Raw genomic sequence first — 17,745 nt, forward strand, 5'->3', positions numbered from 1 at the left:
ATCTCTAGGCATAGTGATTTTTTAAATTTCCCCAGGTCATTTTACGTGCAAAGTTGAGAACTGTTTCATGTTATTTATTTTTTTTAATATTTTATTTATTTGTTCATGAGAGAGAGAGAGAAGCAGAGGGAGAAGCAGGCTCCATGCCGGGAGCCTGACGTGGGACTCGATCCCGGGACTCCAGGATCAGGCCCTGGGCTGAGGGCGGCGCTGAACCACTGAGCCACCCGGGCTGCCCGAGAACTGTTTTAGAACCTCATCCTGATATATTAAAACATGGCTAAAAGGATGATTTTAGCAACAATTGATGTGTTTACATGCTTTACATCCAGTGTAGCTGGATCCACTAAGGACATTTATCCAGCTTCCAAACTTGTACTGCCCTACATGGTCAATAGAGGAAACAACCCCAACGTCTCCTTCTCTCCCGTGAAATAAACCTTTAGTTGGCGGGGCCGGAGGGGCTTGGAAGTCTAGGCCTGCCGCCCACCCTGGCCCCGGTTCCCGGGACGCCCTTGGTGCAGGACCTCACGTAGGAGAAGGCGGTGCAGCCCGAGGCAAATCCTGATCCTAGTCAGGCCCCGCCCCCGACTTTGCCAGGATCGCGCGCCCCGCCCCGCCCCGCCCCGTCCCGCCCCAGGGTGCCGCAGGCCGCCGCGAGCGCCGGACTACATTTCCCACAATGCACCTCGGGGCGGGCAGGGCTGGGCCGAGAGGCTGGAGCCAGGCCTCCGCCACGAGAGGCCGGCGAGGGCTGTCTTCCTGGGCCGGCGGACCCGGCCAGGGGCGGTGGGAGGGGGCGGTGGCCCGTGCAGTGGCCATGTCTGCGTCCGCAGGGGGCCGTGGCCCCGCGAACCTGCGTTCTCGGTCCAGGTCCGGCCGGGCACCCGTGCTCACCCGGGGGTCCGGCAGAGTGCAGTGACCGCCAATCTCTGTGCGTCCAGGGCCCTCCAGAGAAACAGGTGAGTACGACTGCCAATCCACGTGGCCTGGAGGTACCGAGAGACGGAGAGCTGTCATCCTCTGAGCGAGGGGCTCGAAGACAGGGCTCCCCTGCTGCCCACGGTGCTATTTGCGGTAGGAGGTCTCAGTCTCTTTGGGGTGCCTTAGCCGGTTGGCCCCCAAGTAGAGAATACAAAAGGCGAGGACCGGAACCCTTTCTTTGGCTGGGAGGGCAAAGCCCTGCAGGCATCAGTAACCAGATAGGACCCGCCCCCAAGGCACCCACATTTCCCCCGGTAAAGTCCTCTCAAAGATCAACAGAGGTGACTGTGGGGTAAGCCAGGGAGCTCCTGGAAGTGTCCTGGGGTTTTGGACTTTGCTCTCAGGGTGCCCTGGCTCAGATAACGCGTCTGACCCTTGTACTGGGTGAGCCACCGTTTCTGGGTTCCAGTTTGCTGGGGGAAGGTGAGCAGTCTTTGTCAGAGAGGGGAGTGGCCACCAACAGTGACAAGTACCAGGCCATGCTCTCAGCACGGAGTAGGCATCCTGCTGAAACAGCTACAGCACAGCCTCACTGGGGCCCCGTCTGCCACGAATACATGCATCCTGTCACTACCCTCCCATTTGGAGACCACTCCCAAAAGGGTCAAGGAGAAAGAACACTATCTCAGCAGGAAGAGGGAGCAACAGTGATAGGGAGCCAGTAGGGAGGGGCTCTTGAAAGCTCTACCTGCTCCAGAGTGGGGCACACAAGGATGATTGAGGCCAGTCTGTTTGATGAGGTTGCATGTAGGCCCAGCGGGGTACTTCTAGGGAAAGTAGCATGCCCTGGGGGCTTTTAGAGAGGCTGCCTGAGAAGGGGCCCCAAGGGCACTTATGGGACTGGGTCCAAGAGACCTCTCTTACTTAACTGCTTCAGGCCTCGCCTCCCAGGAGCTTCAGTCATGCAGGTTATAGCTCCAATAAGGATTGGGGTAGGGTTTGCTGTGAGTCACTCACCCTCTCTGCCTAGTTTCCAGATAAGTGTCCAGAGAACTGTTTGCTTCATCAGGACTTCTGGCTGGATCCCCATATTAGTCCTGGAGATGCTGAAGTGCTACATGATTTCAGATAGCAGGGGAACAAATGTAAAGGAAGCCATCACTAGCCCCAGCCAGCTGACCCTGTCCTCACTCCATGCACGTACCATGCTGGGTACCACTTAGCCATACTGGGCTGTCACCTAAAGCCCACAATGGATCAGTGGGTAGTGGGGCCCGGTATATTGAGTAAGTTGCTGTAGACCTTGTTTGGGTCTTTAAACCAAAGGTGCAAGGCATAGAGCAGGGGCATGTGGTAGACCAAAGAGTTGGGAGAGACTCCCAGCAGCTGCAGCAGAAAAACAATGGTCTGTTCCTGCAACGTCAGGCCAAATGAAGAGCCAGTAAGCCTAGAGGAACTCCCAGTCCTAGGCCCACAGACATCTCTGACTGGACATCACAGGTGGCTCACTTCAGGCCAGAGCCTACCTGGCTTCATGAGGTCAGAATCATGTTTTCCCAGGTCATTTCACTCAGGGTGAGCCAACTCTCAAAGGACTGATTTATGTGGCAGAAACCGTTGAATCTGTGTGAAAGTGCAGCTACATATGGTCTGAATGCTAAGTAAAAATACTCATGGTGTGCTAATGGCAGCCGCTGCATGTACAAGTGCCTACTCTGAGCCTGGTTATCTTATAGGTTATCTCATTTAATCCTCGCACAACCCAGTGAATCAGTACTATCATTATCCCTATTTATAGATAAGAAAACTAAAGACTTATAAAACCAGGGACACCTGGGTGGCTCAGTGGTTGAGTGTCTGGCTTCGGGGATTCCTGGAATCAAGTCCCGCATCAGGTTCCCCACAGGGAGCCTGCTTCTCCCTTTGCCAATGTTTCTGCCTCTCTCTGTGTGTCTCTCATGAATAAATAAATAAATAAAAATCTAAAATAAAAAAAAGACAAACCAGGTTCATCCAGGTCCCTCTGACTCCAGGGCCATTGTTCTTGAGCACTTGACTACTCCCAAACACAAGTTTTCTCCACAGACCAGTGTCTCTAGAGGCTGCATTATCATTGGATGTTCTTTGAGGATCTTTCACCTTTTCCCTTCCAAAGTTATTTATCTGGCAAATGTTAATTAAAGTCTTCCTGTGTGTGGAGTTGACATATTGAAATTTGTGGCAGATCACAGGGTGACCTTCAATGTAGAAAAAAGCAGCAGGGCAAAAGGGATGAGAATCAGGGATATTGCAGGAAGGCCTCTCTGATAGGTAACACTTGAGCAACAACCTGAAGGAGGTGAGAGAGTGGGTCATGTCAATATCTAGCCCAAGCAGTGGAATAGGGAAGGTGAGGGGCAAAGGGAAAGGCAGGAAGACATGGTCCAGGCAGAAAGCTCAGCAAGGGCAAGTGAAGAAGTGCTCAGGATTTACATTTATATTATCTCAAAGGAAAGCCATGAGATCAGTGTGGCTGGGCTAAAGTAAAGTGAGTAGGGGAAGGGATAGGAGATGAGGTCGAAGAAGTAATGGGGGAGTAGATAGAGTGGCGTCTTGTACACTGCTGTGAGGAAATTGGCTTCTCATTGAATGAGTGGGAACCATTATAAAGTTGTGAGCAGGGGAGTTACATGACCTGACTTCTTTTTCAAGAGCACTTTGAGTGCTGTGCGAGCGATAGACTGTGCAGGGACAAAGGCAGAAGTAGGGAGACTGGTTAAAAGACAGGTACGATACTCCTAGAGAGAGAACGGGTAGCCTGGACCAATGTGGTAGTGGTGGCCGTGATGAGCAGTGGTCAGATTCTGGACATGGGCATTTCCCATTTAACATCAGTCATCTACAAAAGTTGGGCATTATGTCTAGAATCACTAACTTAGTATCTGTTTCCCCTTTTAAATGGGGAAAAGTATAATACTTCCCTCAGTAACCCAAATCTCAAATTTTCTAAAATAGTACTAAATCACAGGAAAAATATATACCTAATATATGCCTAGTAACGTATAGGGTTAGGATATAAAATGCTTAAAAAATTTCCTCCTAATCACCAAACAGTATTTGCTGCTTTGCTGCAGTATCATGGCTTCTTTCAGTACCTGCAACAGCCACAATGCAAGTAAGCCCCTTTTGTTGCCACTCAGTGATGTTCTATCTGATTTGGAATGTAATTTGAGGCTTTACATGCACATTGCTTTGTTTAAAATGGTTTGATGTTGTAAATATGCATTTTTTTCTCCTTAAACATAAGCTGAATCAAATACAAGTTTGTTGTATTAGCTATTGCTGTGTAACAAATTACCCCAAAACTTAGCAGCTTAACACAACAATAAATATTTATTATCTCATGCAATTCTTATGAGAATTTGGAAAGATTTGGGGAGCAGCTTAGCTGGATGATTCAGGCTCAGGTTCTCTCATGACTTTCCAGTCACCTGAAGGCTTGACTGGGGCTAGATGATTTGCTTCCAGGATTGTTCATTCACATGATTGGCACATTTGATACTGGCTCTTTGCAGGTCACAGTTTCTTGTCATGAGGTTCTCTTGGTGGGGCTGCTCAAGTGTCCTCACAACATGGCTAATGGTTCCACAGGGAGAGAGTGATCCAAGAGAGAAAGGCAGCAGCCACAATATCTTTTATGACCTAGCCCCAGAAATCACACATTGTCATTTTCACATTATCCTGTTAGTTACATAGATGAGCCCTGCTCAGTGTGGGAGGGGAGTACACAAAGGCATGAATTCCAGGAGTTGAGGATCACTGGGGACCATCTTGAAGGCTGGCTACCACAGTTGGGTATTAAATACTAAAAGGAATTCTGTGGGGGAAAATATTAACGAGAGACATTTTACTGGGTGCACCTGTATTCTGAAGTACAGGTGACAGGATTTGCTAATGGTTTGGTATATGAGGTGTAAAGAAAAGAGATGATTCCAAAATTTTTTTTGCTGAATAACTGAAAGGATGACATTGTCTTTCATTGAGATGAAGAAAACTCTGGGAGGAATAAGTTTCTAAGAAAAGGATCAGGAACTCAGTTTTGGACATATAACTTTGAAATACTGTAAGACATTCAAGGGCATACATCAAGTAGATGGTTAAATGTGTGTGCCTCTAGAAGTCAGAAGAGGGATCAGCATTGGAAATAAAAATTGGAATCATTAATGTATCAATGGGATTTCAAATCATGAGACTGAATAAGGCTACCAGTGATTGAATGAACACAGAAAAGCGATCTAAGGACTGAAACCTGGGTCTCCTAACTGTGAGAATAACTGCAAAAAGGACTTAGAAGAAATGGTCCATGAGGTAGGAGGGGAATCATGGAAGGAGAGTGGTTGGTGTACCAGGAGCCAAGAAGAAAAAAATGTTTCAAAAGAGAGGAAACGATCAACTGTATCCATTGCCGCTGAGTGAAGCCAGAGGATCCTGAGGTTAACTGACAGCCTTAATGGGAGTGGTGTTACTATAGTAATGGAGGCACAAGTCTAGTTGGAATGGCTTCAAGAGTGAGCAGGAGACATGGAGAGGCTGTGGCAGATGTACTTCTTGATTACCAAATATCCATGGTCCCCATGTTTCTCAGTTCCTCTAGCTATGGGACTAGTCCTGGCCAATTTGGGCTTTGAAGTATTCAACAGCTGATACATGACCTTCCAGCCGTCTTCCACGCATTCCAGTCGCAGAGCTACGAGATGCAAGTAACTTGGATTCCTGAACCACAGCTTGGAAGGGAGCTAAATTATGACCAGACCCATGCTAGATTTTGTGTGAGCAAAAAATAAGCCTTCATGTGTAAAGCCTCTACCACTTTGGCATTCATTTTTATACAGCATAACTTAGCCTATATAATTAAACTTCAAGTATTATTTACTCTTTCGAGGTTGATTGGTTGGTTTTATAAAAGGCAACAACAAAAAAATGAGGTGGAACTTAGAGGGGAATGTAGAGTTAAGGGGAGGTTTGTTTTAACTTTTTTTTTTTTTTTAAGATTTTTGTTTATTTGACAGAGAAGGAGAGCCAGCACAAGCAGGGGGAGCAGCAGGCAGAGGGAGAAGGAGAAGCAGGCTCCCCGGGGAGCAGGGAGTTTGATGTGGGACTCGATCCCAGGACCCTAGGATCATGACCCAAGCCAAAGGCAGACACTCAACCAACTGAGCCACCCAGGTCCCCTTTGTTTTACCTTTTTAATTGAAATAAGACAGACTGGGCAGCCTGGGTGGCTCAATGATTGAGCGTCTGCCTTCAGCCCAGGGCATGATCCTGGGGACTCAGGATCGAGTCCCACACCAGGCTCCCTGCATGGAGCCTGCTTCTCCCTCTGCCTGTGTCTCTGCCTTTCTCTGTGTGTGTCTTTCATGAATGAATAAATAAAATCTTTAAAAAAAAAAAAAGAAATAGGGATCCCTGGGTGGCGCAGCGGTTTGGCGCCTGCCTTTGGCCCGGGGCGCAATCCTGGAGACCCGGGATCGAATCCCACGTCGGGCTCCCGGTGCATGGAGCCTGCTTCTCCCTCTGCCTGTGTCTCTGCCTCTCTCTCTCTCTCTCACTGTGTGCCTATCATAAATAAATAAAAATTTAAAAAAAAAAGAAATAAGACATAGTGTTCACAAATCATAAGTACAGCTCAGTGAATTATAATGGAGCAAACACACCTAAAGGAAGGTGTTTTGAAAATGGATGAAGCATCAGTATATTGGTGATATGATGGGGGGGGGGGACAATGATCTGGGAAAAAGGGACAGCTGCGGAAGCCATGCACTTGTGCTTGCATGGGCAAGAGGGACAGGAGTGGAAGACTTTGCCCCAATGGAGCATCAACGGCTCATCTTCAGTGAGAAGGAAGGCAGAGTCTGGCAGGTGAGGTGAGGTCATGGTAGGAATCTTGGAAATTCTCTTTTGCTGACTTCTGTATCCTCAGTGGTATCATGGATAGTGCTGAGTGAGTGGGGGAGAAGCAGATGAAGTTTGAGAAGAGAGAAGGTGAGAACTTACTGACTAGGAAAGTGGGAAAGTGAGTCGACACAGAAATGTGGTAATTTAAAGCAATGGTTCTGGACCTTCTTCCTGGAAGTAAGCACGTAGCAATCCAGGTTTCCTTTTTTTTTTTTTTTTTTTTTTTTAGTTAAAGCTTTGATTTACTTATTCATGAGAGACAAAGAGAGAGAGGCAGAGACATAGGCAGAGAAAGAAGCAGGTTCCATGCAGAGAGCCTAATGTGGGACTCGATCCTGGAACCCCAGGATCATGCCCTGGTCCGAAGGCAGGGGCTCAACCGCTGAGCCACCCAGGCATCCCTCAATCCAGGTTTCCATCAAGGGAGCCAGATCCAGAAGCCCTGGCCACAACCCTGGACTGTCAGTAGCAGCTTGCCCTCTGTCTGGTCATGGTCTCTCTGGAGTCACACTCTCTTCCCATAGCAGTGCAGGCCCCAATCTGGCTTTCAGGTTAGCTTGTGAAATAATGGTCTACAAGGTTCTCATGTGGCCTGTATCTTCTTGCTGAAGACCTAGGCATGCCATACTTATTGTGGCACCCACTGCCCTGGCCTCTGTGGTGTTATAATGGTTGTTTTGGCCTCTTTGGTCTTCATCTCTGTCTCTGAGCAGACCTTTCTTGAACAGGTTGCTGTTGAGGGCAAATAGCCTCATAGTTACTCTGGCCCATTGTCAGACAAAGTAGCCCAAGGTGGTCCTCTGGGCTCTGACTCATGCTAGGAACCATCACTCTTGATTGTTCTGATGGGTGGGATAAGTGGCCTAGAAAATCCCCAAAGGTGGCTCTTCTCCCAAATGACCTTCCTTTGGTCCTGCTCTTTGTAGGATGGTGCTTTCGGCCAGTGGTGCCCAGCCTTCACTGGTTCTGTGATGCTCCAGGTTCAGTGCAGGAATGGCCACCAGGCCTCCCTGTCTGTTTTGCACATTGAGCTTCTGCAAAAGACTCATTTGAAGAAAGGATTCCATAGCTTACAACAAAGATGACCAAAAGAAGAAGAAGGGAAAAAAAAGAGCTTGAAAGTCAGTTCTTTGGATACATACAGGAGCTCCCTGATGGGAACTCTGGTGTGATGGAGTGGGAGGTCTGAGAGAGTGTTCGTGGATACAGACAATCTGAGACAACAACCTGCGGTCACTGTCTCTTTGAGATCACACTCTTCATGAATGTTTTTGAGTACCTATTTCATGCCAGGCTTAGGGAGGAGTCATTTGCTCAAGGTTGCAGTATGTAGGAAACAAGGCCTCAGTTATTCCCTATGACTCTGCCCTAGAGGAGACAGGGGCAGGGTCACTGACACCAGTCCCTCCCAGGCCCTTGGCCTGCTGCATGACCTCTTCATGAGTCTGACTGGTCTTTGCTGCCCTTCTAGCCTATCCATCCAGATTTCTCTTCACGAAAGGGTCAATGCATCAGATGGAACTCCTTCCCTGGGAATGTATATTGCCTACCAAATGAGGATCCTTCAGCTTGCCATTCAGGGGCCCTAGGGATGACTCCAAGTAAGCCATACAAGCCAACATCCATACTTCGTTATCCCTGCCATCCACTCAGAGCCACCTTCACCAGGCCCCGAGGCTACAGAACTGGGAGATCAAGCTGTTGGTCCTGGTCATCAGATGGGCCCTGAGAACTGTTATGTCCAAAGTTGTTTGTAACTTGTAAGGCAAGCCTTGGTGCCAAATTCAGAAAGTACAAAAGTGTATTCAGAAAAAAGCAAGCCTAAGACGCCTGGGTGGCTTGGTGGTTTGTCACCTGCCTTCAGTTCAGGGCGTGATCCTGGAGACCAGGATCAAGTCCTGCACTGGGCTCCCTGCATGGAGCCTGCTTATCTCTCTCTCCTTGTGTCTCTGCCTCTATCTGTGTGTCTCTCATGAATAAATAAAATCTTAAAAAAAAAAAAAAAAAAAAGAGGGCAGCCCGGGTGGCTCAGCGGTTTAGCGCCACCTTCGGCCCAGGGTGTAATCCTGGAGACCCTGGATTGAGTCCCTTGTCCGGCTCCCTGCATGGAGCCTACTTCTCCCTCTGCCTGTGTCTCTGCCTCTCTCTCTCTCTCTGTCTCTCATGAATGAATAAATTAAGTCTTTAAAAAAAATTAATGGGGAAATGTTCATGGTAGGCTGTGCAGTGAAAGACACCAGGATACAGAATTGTTTCAAGTCCCAGCTCCAGTACTCCCTCCCTGTTGTGACATTGGGCAAGACATTTAAAACTCTCAGCCTCAGTCCTTTTATCTATAAAGCTAACCTGAGACAGGACACCTGCCAGAGTGGAGTGATTAGGCTTTGATAACTGTCCACTGAACCTCTTAGCTCACACTTCCTTGGTGCTCAATTAGTGTTAGCTGCTGTTAACAGTTTGTAAAAAAAATAAAACTATTTATCTTTTATGTACATTTTTTTAAAAATGGAAGGAAATACACCAAAATGTGAAGAGTGAAAGATCCTGAATGGCAGGAGAATGGCGACATTTCTTTCCTTTTTTTTTTAAAAGGTTTTATTTATTGATTGATGAACAACACAGAGAGAGAGAGGTAGAGACATAAGCAGAGGGAGAAGCAGGCTCCATGCAGGAAGACTGATGTGGGACTAGATCCCAGGACTCTGGGATCATGCCCTGAGCCAAAGGCAGATGCTCAACCGCTGAGCCACTCAGGTGCCCCAGTGACATTTCTTTCTTTAGACTTTGTTGTATTTTCCAAGTTTTCTATAATGAATAGGTAGATGAATTCTTCCTTTTCTTTCTTTTTTTTTAAGATTTTATTTTTTTATTCATGACAGAGAGAGAGGCAGAGACATAGGCAGAAGGAGAAGCAGGCTCCATCCAGGGAGCCCGACGCGGGACTCGATCCCGAGACTCCAAGATCACACCCTGGGCCGAAGGCAGGCGCTAAACCGCTGCGCCACCCAGGTGTCCCAATTCTTCCTTTTCTATTTAGAAAAAGAGCAACTTTTTTTTTTAATTTTGATTTATTTATGATAGTCACACAGAGAGAGAGAGAGAGGCAGAGACACAGGCAGAGGGAGAAGCAGGCTCCATGCACCGGGAGCCCGACGTGGGATTCGATCCCGGGTCTCCAGGATCGCGCCCCGGGCCAAAGGCAGGCGCCAAACCGCTGCGCCACCCAGGGTTCCCGCAACTTTTTTTTTTTAAGATTTTATTCATTAATTTGACAGAACGACAGAGGAAAAAGAGTGCTTGTGCACAAGGGGGAGCAGCAGAGGGAGAGAGAAGCAGACCTCCCACTGAGCAAGGAGCCCAATGTGGGGCTCGATCCCAGGACCCTGGAATCATGATCTGAGCCAAAGGCAGACACTTAACCAACTGAGCCACCCAGGTGCCCCCATACTTCGTTTTTTAGAGGGGACTACTCAGAACCCATTCCCCAAAGGGTTTGAGCTAGTTGGGTCCTGATGAAGGATGCTTTCCTGTATTTACCACTGTTAATTATGCCGGTGACCCCTGCCACCAGCACCTTTCCCCTTACCCTTGATGATGCCTTTGTTTATCCCACAGGAGAGCCCAAAGGATGGCTGCTGACATGCAGAGGAAGAGAAGCAGCGAATGCCCTGATGGCACATTGGCTCCTTCTGATGGGCAGAGTATGGAGAGAGCTGAGAGCCCCACACCAGGACTGGCTCAGGGAATGGAGCCAGGTACGGGCAGGGTGTGCAGCTCCAGGAAGCTGACGGCGAGAGCAGCCTCCCAGGCGACTGGGATTCCCAACCAGTCTTTCACTCCTGCTCATTCACACATTTGTCAGGTCACTCCTGGGCTGTTTGTCAGGTGCAGGGGGATACTGCAGGGAACTGGACACAGTCCACCTGTGTCCAGCGTTCCTCTCCACCTCATGTTGGGCTACTCACCCTGTGTTGTCTGGCTGCCAGCATGGGTTCTCCTCCTATTCCCTGGGTCTATGGTGTACCTTCCTGGCTCCTTCTCCCTCCCTCAGCTCTCAGCTTAAATGTCACCTCCTCACAAGATAGGCCTGCCTGCTCTGACCATGCTTTCTACAGGATACTCATTATTTTGTAATTTTTTAATATATGTATTGCACGTCTCTAGTCCACAAGATTGTGAGCTCTTTGAGCACAGAGTGGTTGTATCCCTAGGAGCTAGTACAGTATGGAACTCATCATAGAGACTCAAAATACACCTGTTGAATTACTCTGTCAAAAAAAAAATAAATCAGCAAAGAAAGACTGACATGGTCCCTGCCTTAGGGGAGCCACAGGCTAGTGGGGTCATCACATTGGAGTAGGTTAGGAACTATGGCCTGAGCAGGGTCAGGGAGACTTCTCGCAGGGAGAGTCACTGAACACAGAAGTATTCCAGGCACAGGGCGAGGTGCTGGGCACACGGCAGTGAATAACCAGGTTCCTGCCCCTCTGGAGGAACCCCTCTGTGGTTGAGAAGAAGGATAATAACTGACACGTGGCACAAGAGAAATCAAGGAGGGAGATGTGATAGAGTGCCTGGGGTTGGAGGTCAGGTGAGGAGGTAGCTAACATCTTTGCTGAGAGCTGAAGTGTGACAAGGAGCCAGCCCCATGAGGAGGTGGGAGTGCGTGCCTTCCAGGCAGAGGGAACAGCAGGTGCAGAGGCCCTGAGGTAGATGGGGGCATGTTGAGGATGTCCAAAGAGCAGGGGGATGAAGGTCAGTGTGACTGGAATGGATAAGGACTGTGAGATGAGAATGAGAGCAGCAAGCAGATACCAGCCGCCCTCACAACCATGAGGGGTTTGGGTCTTATTCCCAGTGTGATGGGAGGAATCTGGTGGGCTCTAAGTTGCAAGGAGGCATAACGCCTAGCAGGCAATAGTAGGAGGTAACAGTGGCTTTTCTTGCCAGGACAGGCAGTAAGGTTAGAGTGCCATTTTGGATACCTTGCTGGTAAGGTGATCTGCCAGCAACTACTGCTCTAAGCACCAGTGCTTTTGGCCGCCAGGTGCCGGGCAGGAGGGTGCCATGTTCGTCCATGCCCGTTCCTACGAGGACCTGACGGAATCGGAGGATGGGGCAGCTTCTGGGGACAGCCCCAAGGAGGGTGCTGGGGGTCCCCCACCATTGCCTGCAGACATGCGCCAGATCAGCCAGGACTTCAGTGAGCTGAGCACCCAGCTGACAGGTGTGGCCCGAGACCTGCAGGAGGAGATGCTGCCAGGAAGCTCTGAGGACTGGCCAGAGTCTTCAGGGGCAGCTGGGCAGCCAGCCACAGAACCCCCCAGGGAGGGGACAGGCGAGGGGGATGAGGAGGAGGCTGCTGAGGCATGGCGACTGCACCAGAAGCATGTCTTTGTGCTGAGCGAGGCGGGGAAGCCTGTGTACTCCCGCTATGGGTCAGAGGAGGCACTTTCCAGCACCATGGGTGTCATGGTGGCCCTGGTGTCCTTCCTGGAGGCAGACAAGAATGCCATTCGTTCTATCCATGCAGGTGAGCCACCTGGAAAGGGGGGTAGGGAGGGCTCCCCTGGCCAGGGTTAATTCATAGCAGGTTTTGGAGCCCCTGGGTATAGAGGGCTGGGATGTGCTATGTGACCGAGGGCAGTCCCTCCACCTCATTAAGCTTTGATATTGTCTTCTGAACATGAATAGCAACAGACTGCCTTATAGGGCTATTGTGAGGGCCAAGTGGCTCTGACATGGGCTTTGCCCTTGGAGAGAACCAGAAGTCTGAGGAGGTGACCAAAAAGTCCCAGGTCCTGGGCCCCACCCAGCTTGCCATTTAACACAAGAATGTTTTTCTGATGTGCTCACTGCATTTTGGCTGGTGCCAGTCTGTGAATCAAGTGGCAGGGATAGACCTGGAGTCCTCAAGGAAAGGGGACCACGGGCTCCTGTTTTTATCTTCATCATCCTTAAGTCCCTACTGTGTGCAGAGCTCTGAGGGAGGGTGGAGAGGATGTTAGAAGGCAACAAACTGCATAGGAAGCCAGGGCTCCGAGGGAGCTGGGCAAGGCCAATCCCGGGAGGCTTCCCGGAGAAGCTGACGCCTCCTCCCTCCACCTTCAGATGGCTACAAGGTAGTATTCGTGCGCCGGAGCCCACTGGTGCTGGTGGCAGTGGCGCGCACAAGGCAGTCGGCGCAGGAACTGGCGCAGGAGCTGCTCTACATCTACTACCAGATCCTGAGCCTTCTTACGGGCGCGCAGCTGAGCCACATCTTCCAGCAGAAGCAGAACTACGACCTGCGGCGCCTGCTCTCGGGCTCGGAGCGCATCACCGACAACCTGCTGCAGCTCATGGCGCGAGATCCCAGCTTCCTCATGGGGGCGGCGCGGTGCCTGCCCCTGGCGGCGGCGGTGCGCGACGCGGTGAGTGCCAGCCTGCAGCAGGCGCGTGCGCGCAGCCTTGTCTTCTCCATCCTGCTGGCGCGCAACCAGCTCGTGGCGCTAGTGCGCCGCAAGGACCAATTCCTGCACCCCATCGACCTGCACCTGCTTTTCAACCTCATAAGTTCCTCCTCGTCCTTCCGTGAGGGCGAGGCCTGGACGCCCGTGTGCCTGCCCAAATTTAATGCAGCCGGCTTCTTCCACGCACACATCTCTTACCTGGAGCCTGACACCGATCTCTGCCTGCTGCTCGTCTCCACCGACCGCGAGGACTTCTTTGCAGTCTCTGACTGCCGCCGCCGCTTTCAGGAGCGCCTGCGGAAGCGCGGAGCCCACCTGGCGCTGCGGGAGGCACTGCGCACACCCTACTACAGTGTTGCTCAAGTGGGCATCCCTGACCTACGCCACTTCCTCTATAAGTCAAAGAGCTCTGGACTCTTCACCAGGTGAGGGAGGGCCTTGGGGACACTGCTTGAGGGAGATAGGGGCGCAGTGGGATCTAGGGGAGGATTGGTCCTGAGTCCTGATGCAATCCTGAAGCTGAGAACCCCTCTGGGAATGACTGACATGTTGGGTCTGTTTCACTCTGACATCAGGGACCCAGTCTCCCTATCATTCTACTCCCAATGGGCATACACCTTTCCACGTTGTTACCCAGGAAGCCTTGAAATGCCCAATACACCCAGGGAAGGAAGCTGGAACAGAGGTCTCCTGGATCTCCTGCCCTGGAGCAAGTCTGCCTTAGGGATCATTTTGATCCAGTCCAGGATGCAGAACTCCTCTAACAGAGAGGGTGGGGCAGCTTCTATAGTCACATTACCCCTTTTTGAGTTCCCACTTACTTTCCCTCCACTTCAGACCTGTCACTCTGTCTTAGACACTGAAACTTAGATTGGCAGCTCTCCAAGGGAAGATAACCAAAGATGCCATGAACTCAGGGGAGGGAGTAGAACAGGGCTTCAGTCTGGAAGGGCCCAGCCCTGTCCTGGAGTCTTCTGTGGTAGGTAGACATTGCCTTGTCCTGGGAGATCATTTGGAGGGTAGGACTCATGGCAGAGTCTCCCTGGCTAGGCATAGTTATTTCTGGATCACCAGAGAAGGCAATGGAAGTCATTTATTTGCAAACCCACTCCCCTATCTCCAGCCCTGAGATTGAGGCCCCGTACACGAGTGAAGAGGAGCAGGAGCGGCTGCTGGGCCTCTACCAGTACCTGCACAGCCGAGCCCACAATGCCTCCCGCCCACTCAAGACCATCTACTACACAGGCCCCAATGAGAACCTCCTGGCCTGGGTAAGGTGGCCCTGGGACGGGCTGGGCTTCATCAGGATCCTGGGTAGGGGGCCTGAGGGATATTTAACCTCGATGACTACCCTGTGCCCCCTCCTCCAGGTAACAGGTGCCTTTGAGCTCTACATGTGCTACAGCCCCCTGGGGACCAAGGCATCGGCCGTCGGTGCCATCCATAAGCTGATGCGCTGGATCCGCAAAGAAGAAGACCGCCTCTTCATCCTCACGCCCCTCACTTATTGATGGGAAAGTGTGTGGGTTCAGCCCTCTTAGGCACACTGGGCGATGGAAGCAATGGGCACCTCTACATGGGCTGGCCTCTCTTGCTCAGGCGGCAGGCAGGGACTGTGGGTTGGTGTGCGCATTAAAGTGCTTTGGGGAAGACACTCATTGGGCCTTGTCACTGGTCCCTTTACTCACCCTTTCTCACTCACATACAGATACTGAATCCTTCTTAGTCCTTGCCCATGTTTCCTCATGCACAGGGGCACAGGCACATTCGAGTCCCTCTCCTCCTTAGCATCAGGACACAGGCACTCAGAGTCGAAACTTGGGCTGGGGCTCTTTTCATTCAGCTCAAGTCTTGCCACAGATAAAGTGTACTTTAGCACCCCACTGGCCTTGCCCCCACAGCCCCACCTCAACACTCAGCCTGAGCCCCTAGTGCCTCCCCTCTAATTCCTAGGAATCATACATCCTGGTAGCTGTGGCTTTGTTTAATGGGCTGCTATAGTTCAGCAGTAGCTGAGCTGAGTAAGATACGGTCAACTAAGGGAGAGTCTGAGCCTTGGTATAGGTAGGTGGGAGCCCTTGGTGAGGTGGTCTAGTGTTCAGCACAGACAAATTTAGAGTTCAGTCTCTAGAGTTTAAGCCACTGGGGAAATTGTCCCAGCTTGAAGGGCTATCCACCTCAGCATCTATACTTCCCCAGAGTGGCCCCAGGAGTGAGCTGGAGGGCCTGCAAGAAAACTCAGCTGACCTCTGGGACAGGGGAAAACCCTGCCTAGGAAGGGCAGATAACATAGGCACACTGGGCCCTCTTCAACCACCCTATACTCTGGCATGCCCCAGCCTATGGGAGTCACTATGGACATCCCTGGAGGCTCAGCAGTGAAGGCCCAGCCACATTCACTCTGTCCCAAGACCTTCTTTGGGCAGAGCCCAAGACAGAGTGCAGAAAGCTTCTACTTTGCTGCTGGGGGGGTAGGAGTGCTCTCCCAGTTCTGCCACAATTTAACCATATCATGGGCTAGGGGAGCAAAAGACTAGGAAATGCTTATGGGAGAAAAGTGTCCACTGAATATGGTCTTCAGACAGTAAGGTAAATCACCCTCTTGCAATCTCTAAAAGATGGGCTAAGATACTCTGCCTCTAAAACCAATTCATGTTCGGAAAAATATTTGTGTGGGTAACATGGACCAAGGGTACACTGGAATGGTTCAATTGCTATCCCAGGAAATGGCAGCATAGTCCCTGCCCTTGGCTGCATCCTGGATCACATTAGAATGGGTTTGGCCATGAGCCATCTTCCCAGACCCCAAAGTTCTTGGGAAACAGTCACAGGCTTGGTGGTGCTGCTCAGCATGCATATGTGCCCTGGGTCTCTTTTCTGCCTGTTCCTACTTCTGTTTCTCCCCTTGATCCTGGCCAGTGCACCAAATCGCTGCCCCTGGGACCAGGGTGACACCATGACTGCTATTGGCATGCTTCTGGTAAGTGGTCAACCCCTAAGTGCCCCTTTTGGCTGCTGTCATCCTTGTAGGGCTCTCAGCTTCTCTGTAGTTTAGCACCTATTCTGAGTGGGTGTGGAAAGGGGTGGTCACAATTAGATGAGTGCATGTACCTAGGGCAGGAAGCACCTGAAGTGTGGGGTTCTCAAACTCCAGGTAAAAGCCTGGCAGTAGGGAGCCATTGAATATTTTAAAGCTGCAGAATGATATGGTCATACTGTGGTTAGAGACATCCCCTGCTAATACTCAGATGATCTCTTTGGGTTGGAGATAAAGGCCAGCACTAGTTCTTTGAAGTAGTGTTTAGAAGGGTGTGAGAGCTCACAATGGGAAAAGAGGGCACTCCTTTGAGGTGACAGATGCCAGGGCAGTTGGGCAGATCTTAAGCCAAATATGGGCCAAGGCTTATGAGTTCAGCTTGGGAGAGCACTTATACTTAGCACTGCAAGGCTCCATTAGCAGACTTTCTCCAGATGGTTTACCTGCCCCCTCCTGCAGAGCGAACAGTTGGGGAAGGAGGAAGGAGCACTCCTGCGGATGCTTCTATCAAGGACCAGGGCTGCCCAGGAAGGGACACTGGCCTGGGGGCAGCCAACATCTTGGCCACACGATGGCAGCAAAGAATCAACTGTTGACTGCTATACCCCAACTCACAAAGGGTGGGATAGGGTGATCAAGGAAGGCCCTGAAGTCTCCTCCCAACCCACAGAAGTCTCTTGAAATGTCCTGAGGCAAGATGGGGGTCCAAGAAACTATGTCTCAATGCCAGCAAAGAATATTTCATTTCCGTTTTTCCCTGCATGACTCTCTCTCTCTCTCTCTCTTTTTAAGATTGTATTTATTCATGAGAGACGCACAGAGAGAAGCAGAGACATAGATAGAGGGAGAAGCAGGCTCCCCATGGAGAGCCCGATGCAGGACTTGATCCCAGGACCCTGGGATCACGATCTGAGCCGAATCAATCGCTCAATCACTGAGCCACCAAGTGCCCTGCATGACTATCTTTAGACAAGTTGACTGTGGAACACCGGAACTGTGCCATGATTTTTTTGTGGGTATTTATTCATTTCCGGGCCAATTCTGGTTAGAGAAGGGAGTGCCTTTTATGTTGCCTGAGGCTTGGAATCCTCCCAACACTGGGTGTGGCTCCCCACTCCTGTTTCCTCTCTCCACCAGGTACTCACTGAGCTCCAGCCTCGAGGGGAGAAGGGAGTCCAGCACTACGAATGGGGGAAAGAGGGAGTCAGGTATCCAGGGTCAACTGGCCAGGAGAGGGGTATAGCATAGGATCTGTGGAACCCACGAGATGGCTCTGGCATTTACAGGATCAGGAGGGCTTCCTGGAGGAAGTGCTATCTAAGCTTTAAGAGGAGGAAAGGAAAAATGGTGCTCCTGGAAGGGAGAACAAGGAGTATGGTCTTACAGGAGATACAGCTC

The 17,745-nt window shown here is 50.6% G+C and overlaps 1 protein-coding gene across 1 annotated transcript; it reads left to right on the forward strand.

Moving 5' to 3' along the window:
* Window positions 1–715: 715 nt before the first annotated feature.
* Window positions 716–14,968, forward strand: MON1A (MON1 homolog A, secretory trafficking associated). The gene is made up of 6 exons (XM_055342579.1): window positions 716–962; window positions 10,474–10,613; window positions 11,906–12,391; window positions 12,970–13,735; window positions 14,434–14,581; window positions 14,681–14,968. Exons 2-6 carry the CDS (start codon window positions 10,487–10,489, stop codon window positions 14,819–14,821), a joined length of 1,668 nt encoding a protein of 555 aa, XP_055198554.1. The 5' UTR covers window positions 716–962; window positions 10,474–10,486; the 3' UTR covers window positions 14,822–14,968.
* Window positions 14,969–17,745: the final 2,777 nt, after the last annotated feature.

The sequence above is a fragment of the Nyctereutes procyonoides genome, unplaced genomic scaffold (assembly GCF_905146905.1).
Source record: "Nyctereutes procyonoides isolate TBG_1078 unplaced genomic scaffold, NYPRO_anot_genome, whole genome shotgun sequence".
Classification (NCBI taxonomy): domain Eukaryota; kingdom Metazoa; phylum Chordata; class Mammalia; order Carnivora; family Canidae; genus Nyctereutes; species Nyctereutes procyonoides.

Coding starts and splice junctions, on each gene's coding strand:
- MON1A (XM_055342579.1), top strand. CDS start 10,487: ATGGCTGCTGACATGCAGAGGAAGAGAAGCAGCGAATGCCCTGATGGC. Junction 10,614..11,905: donor GGCTCAGGGAATGGAGCCAG/GTACGGGCAGGG, acceptor TTTGGCCGCCAG/GTGCCGGGCAGGAGGGTGCC. Junction 14,582..14,680: donor ATGAGAACCTCCTGGCCTGG/GTAAGGTGGCCC, acceptor CCCCTCCTCCAG/GTAACAGGTGCCTTTGAGCT.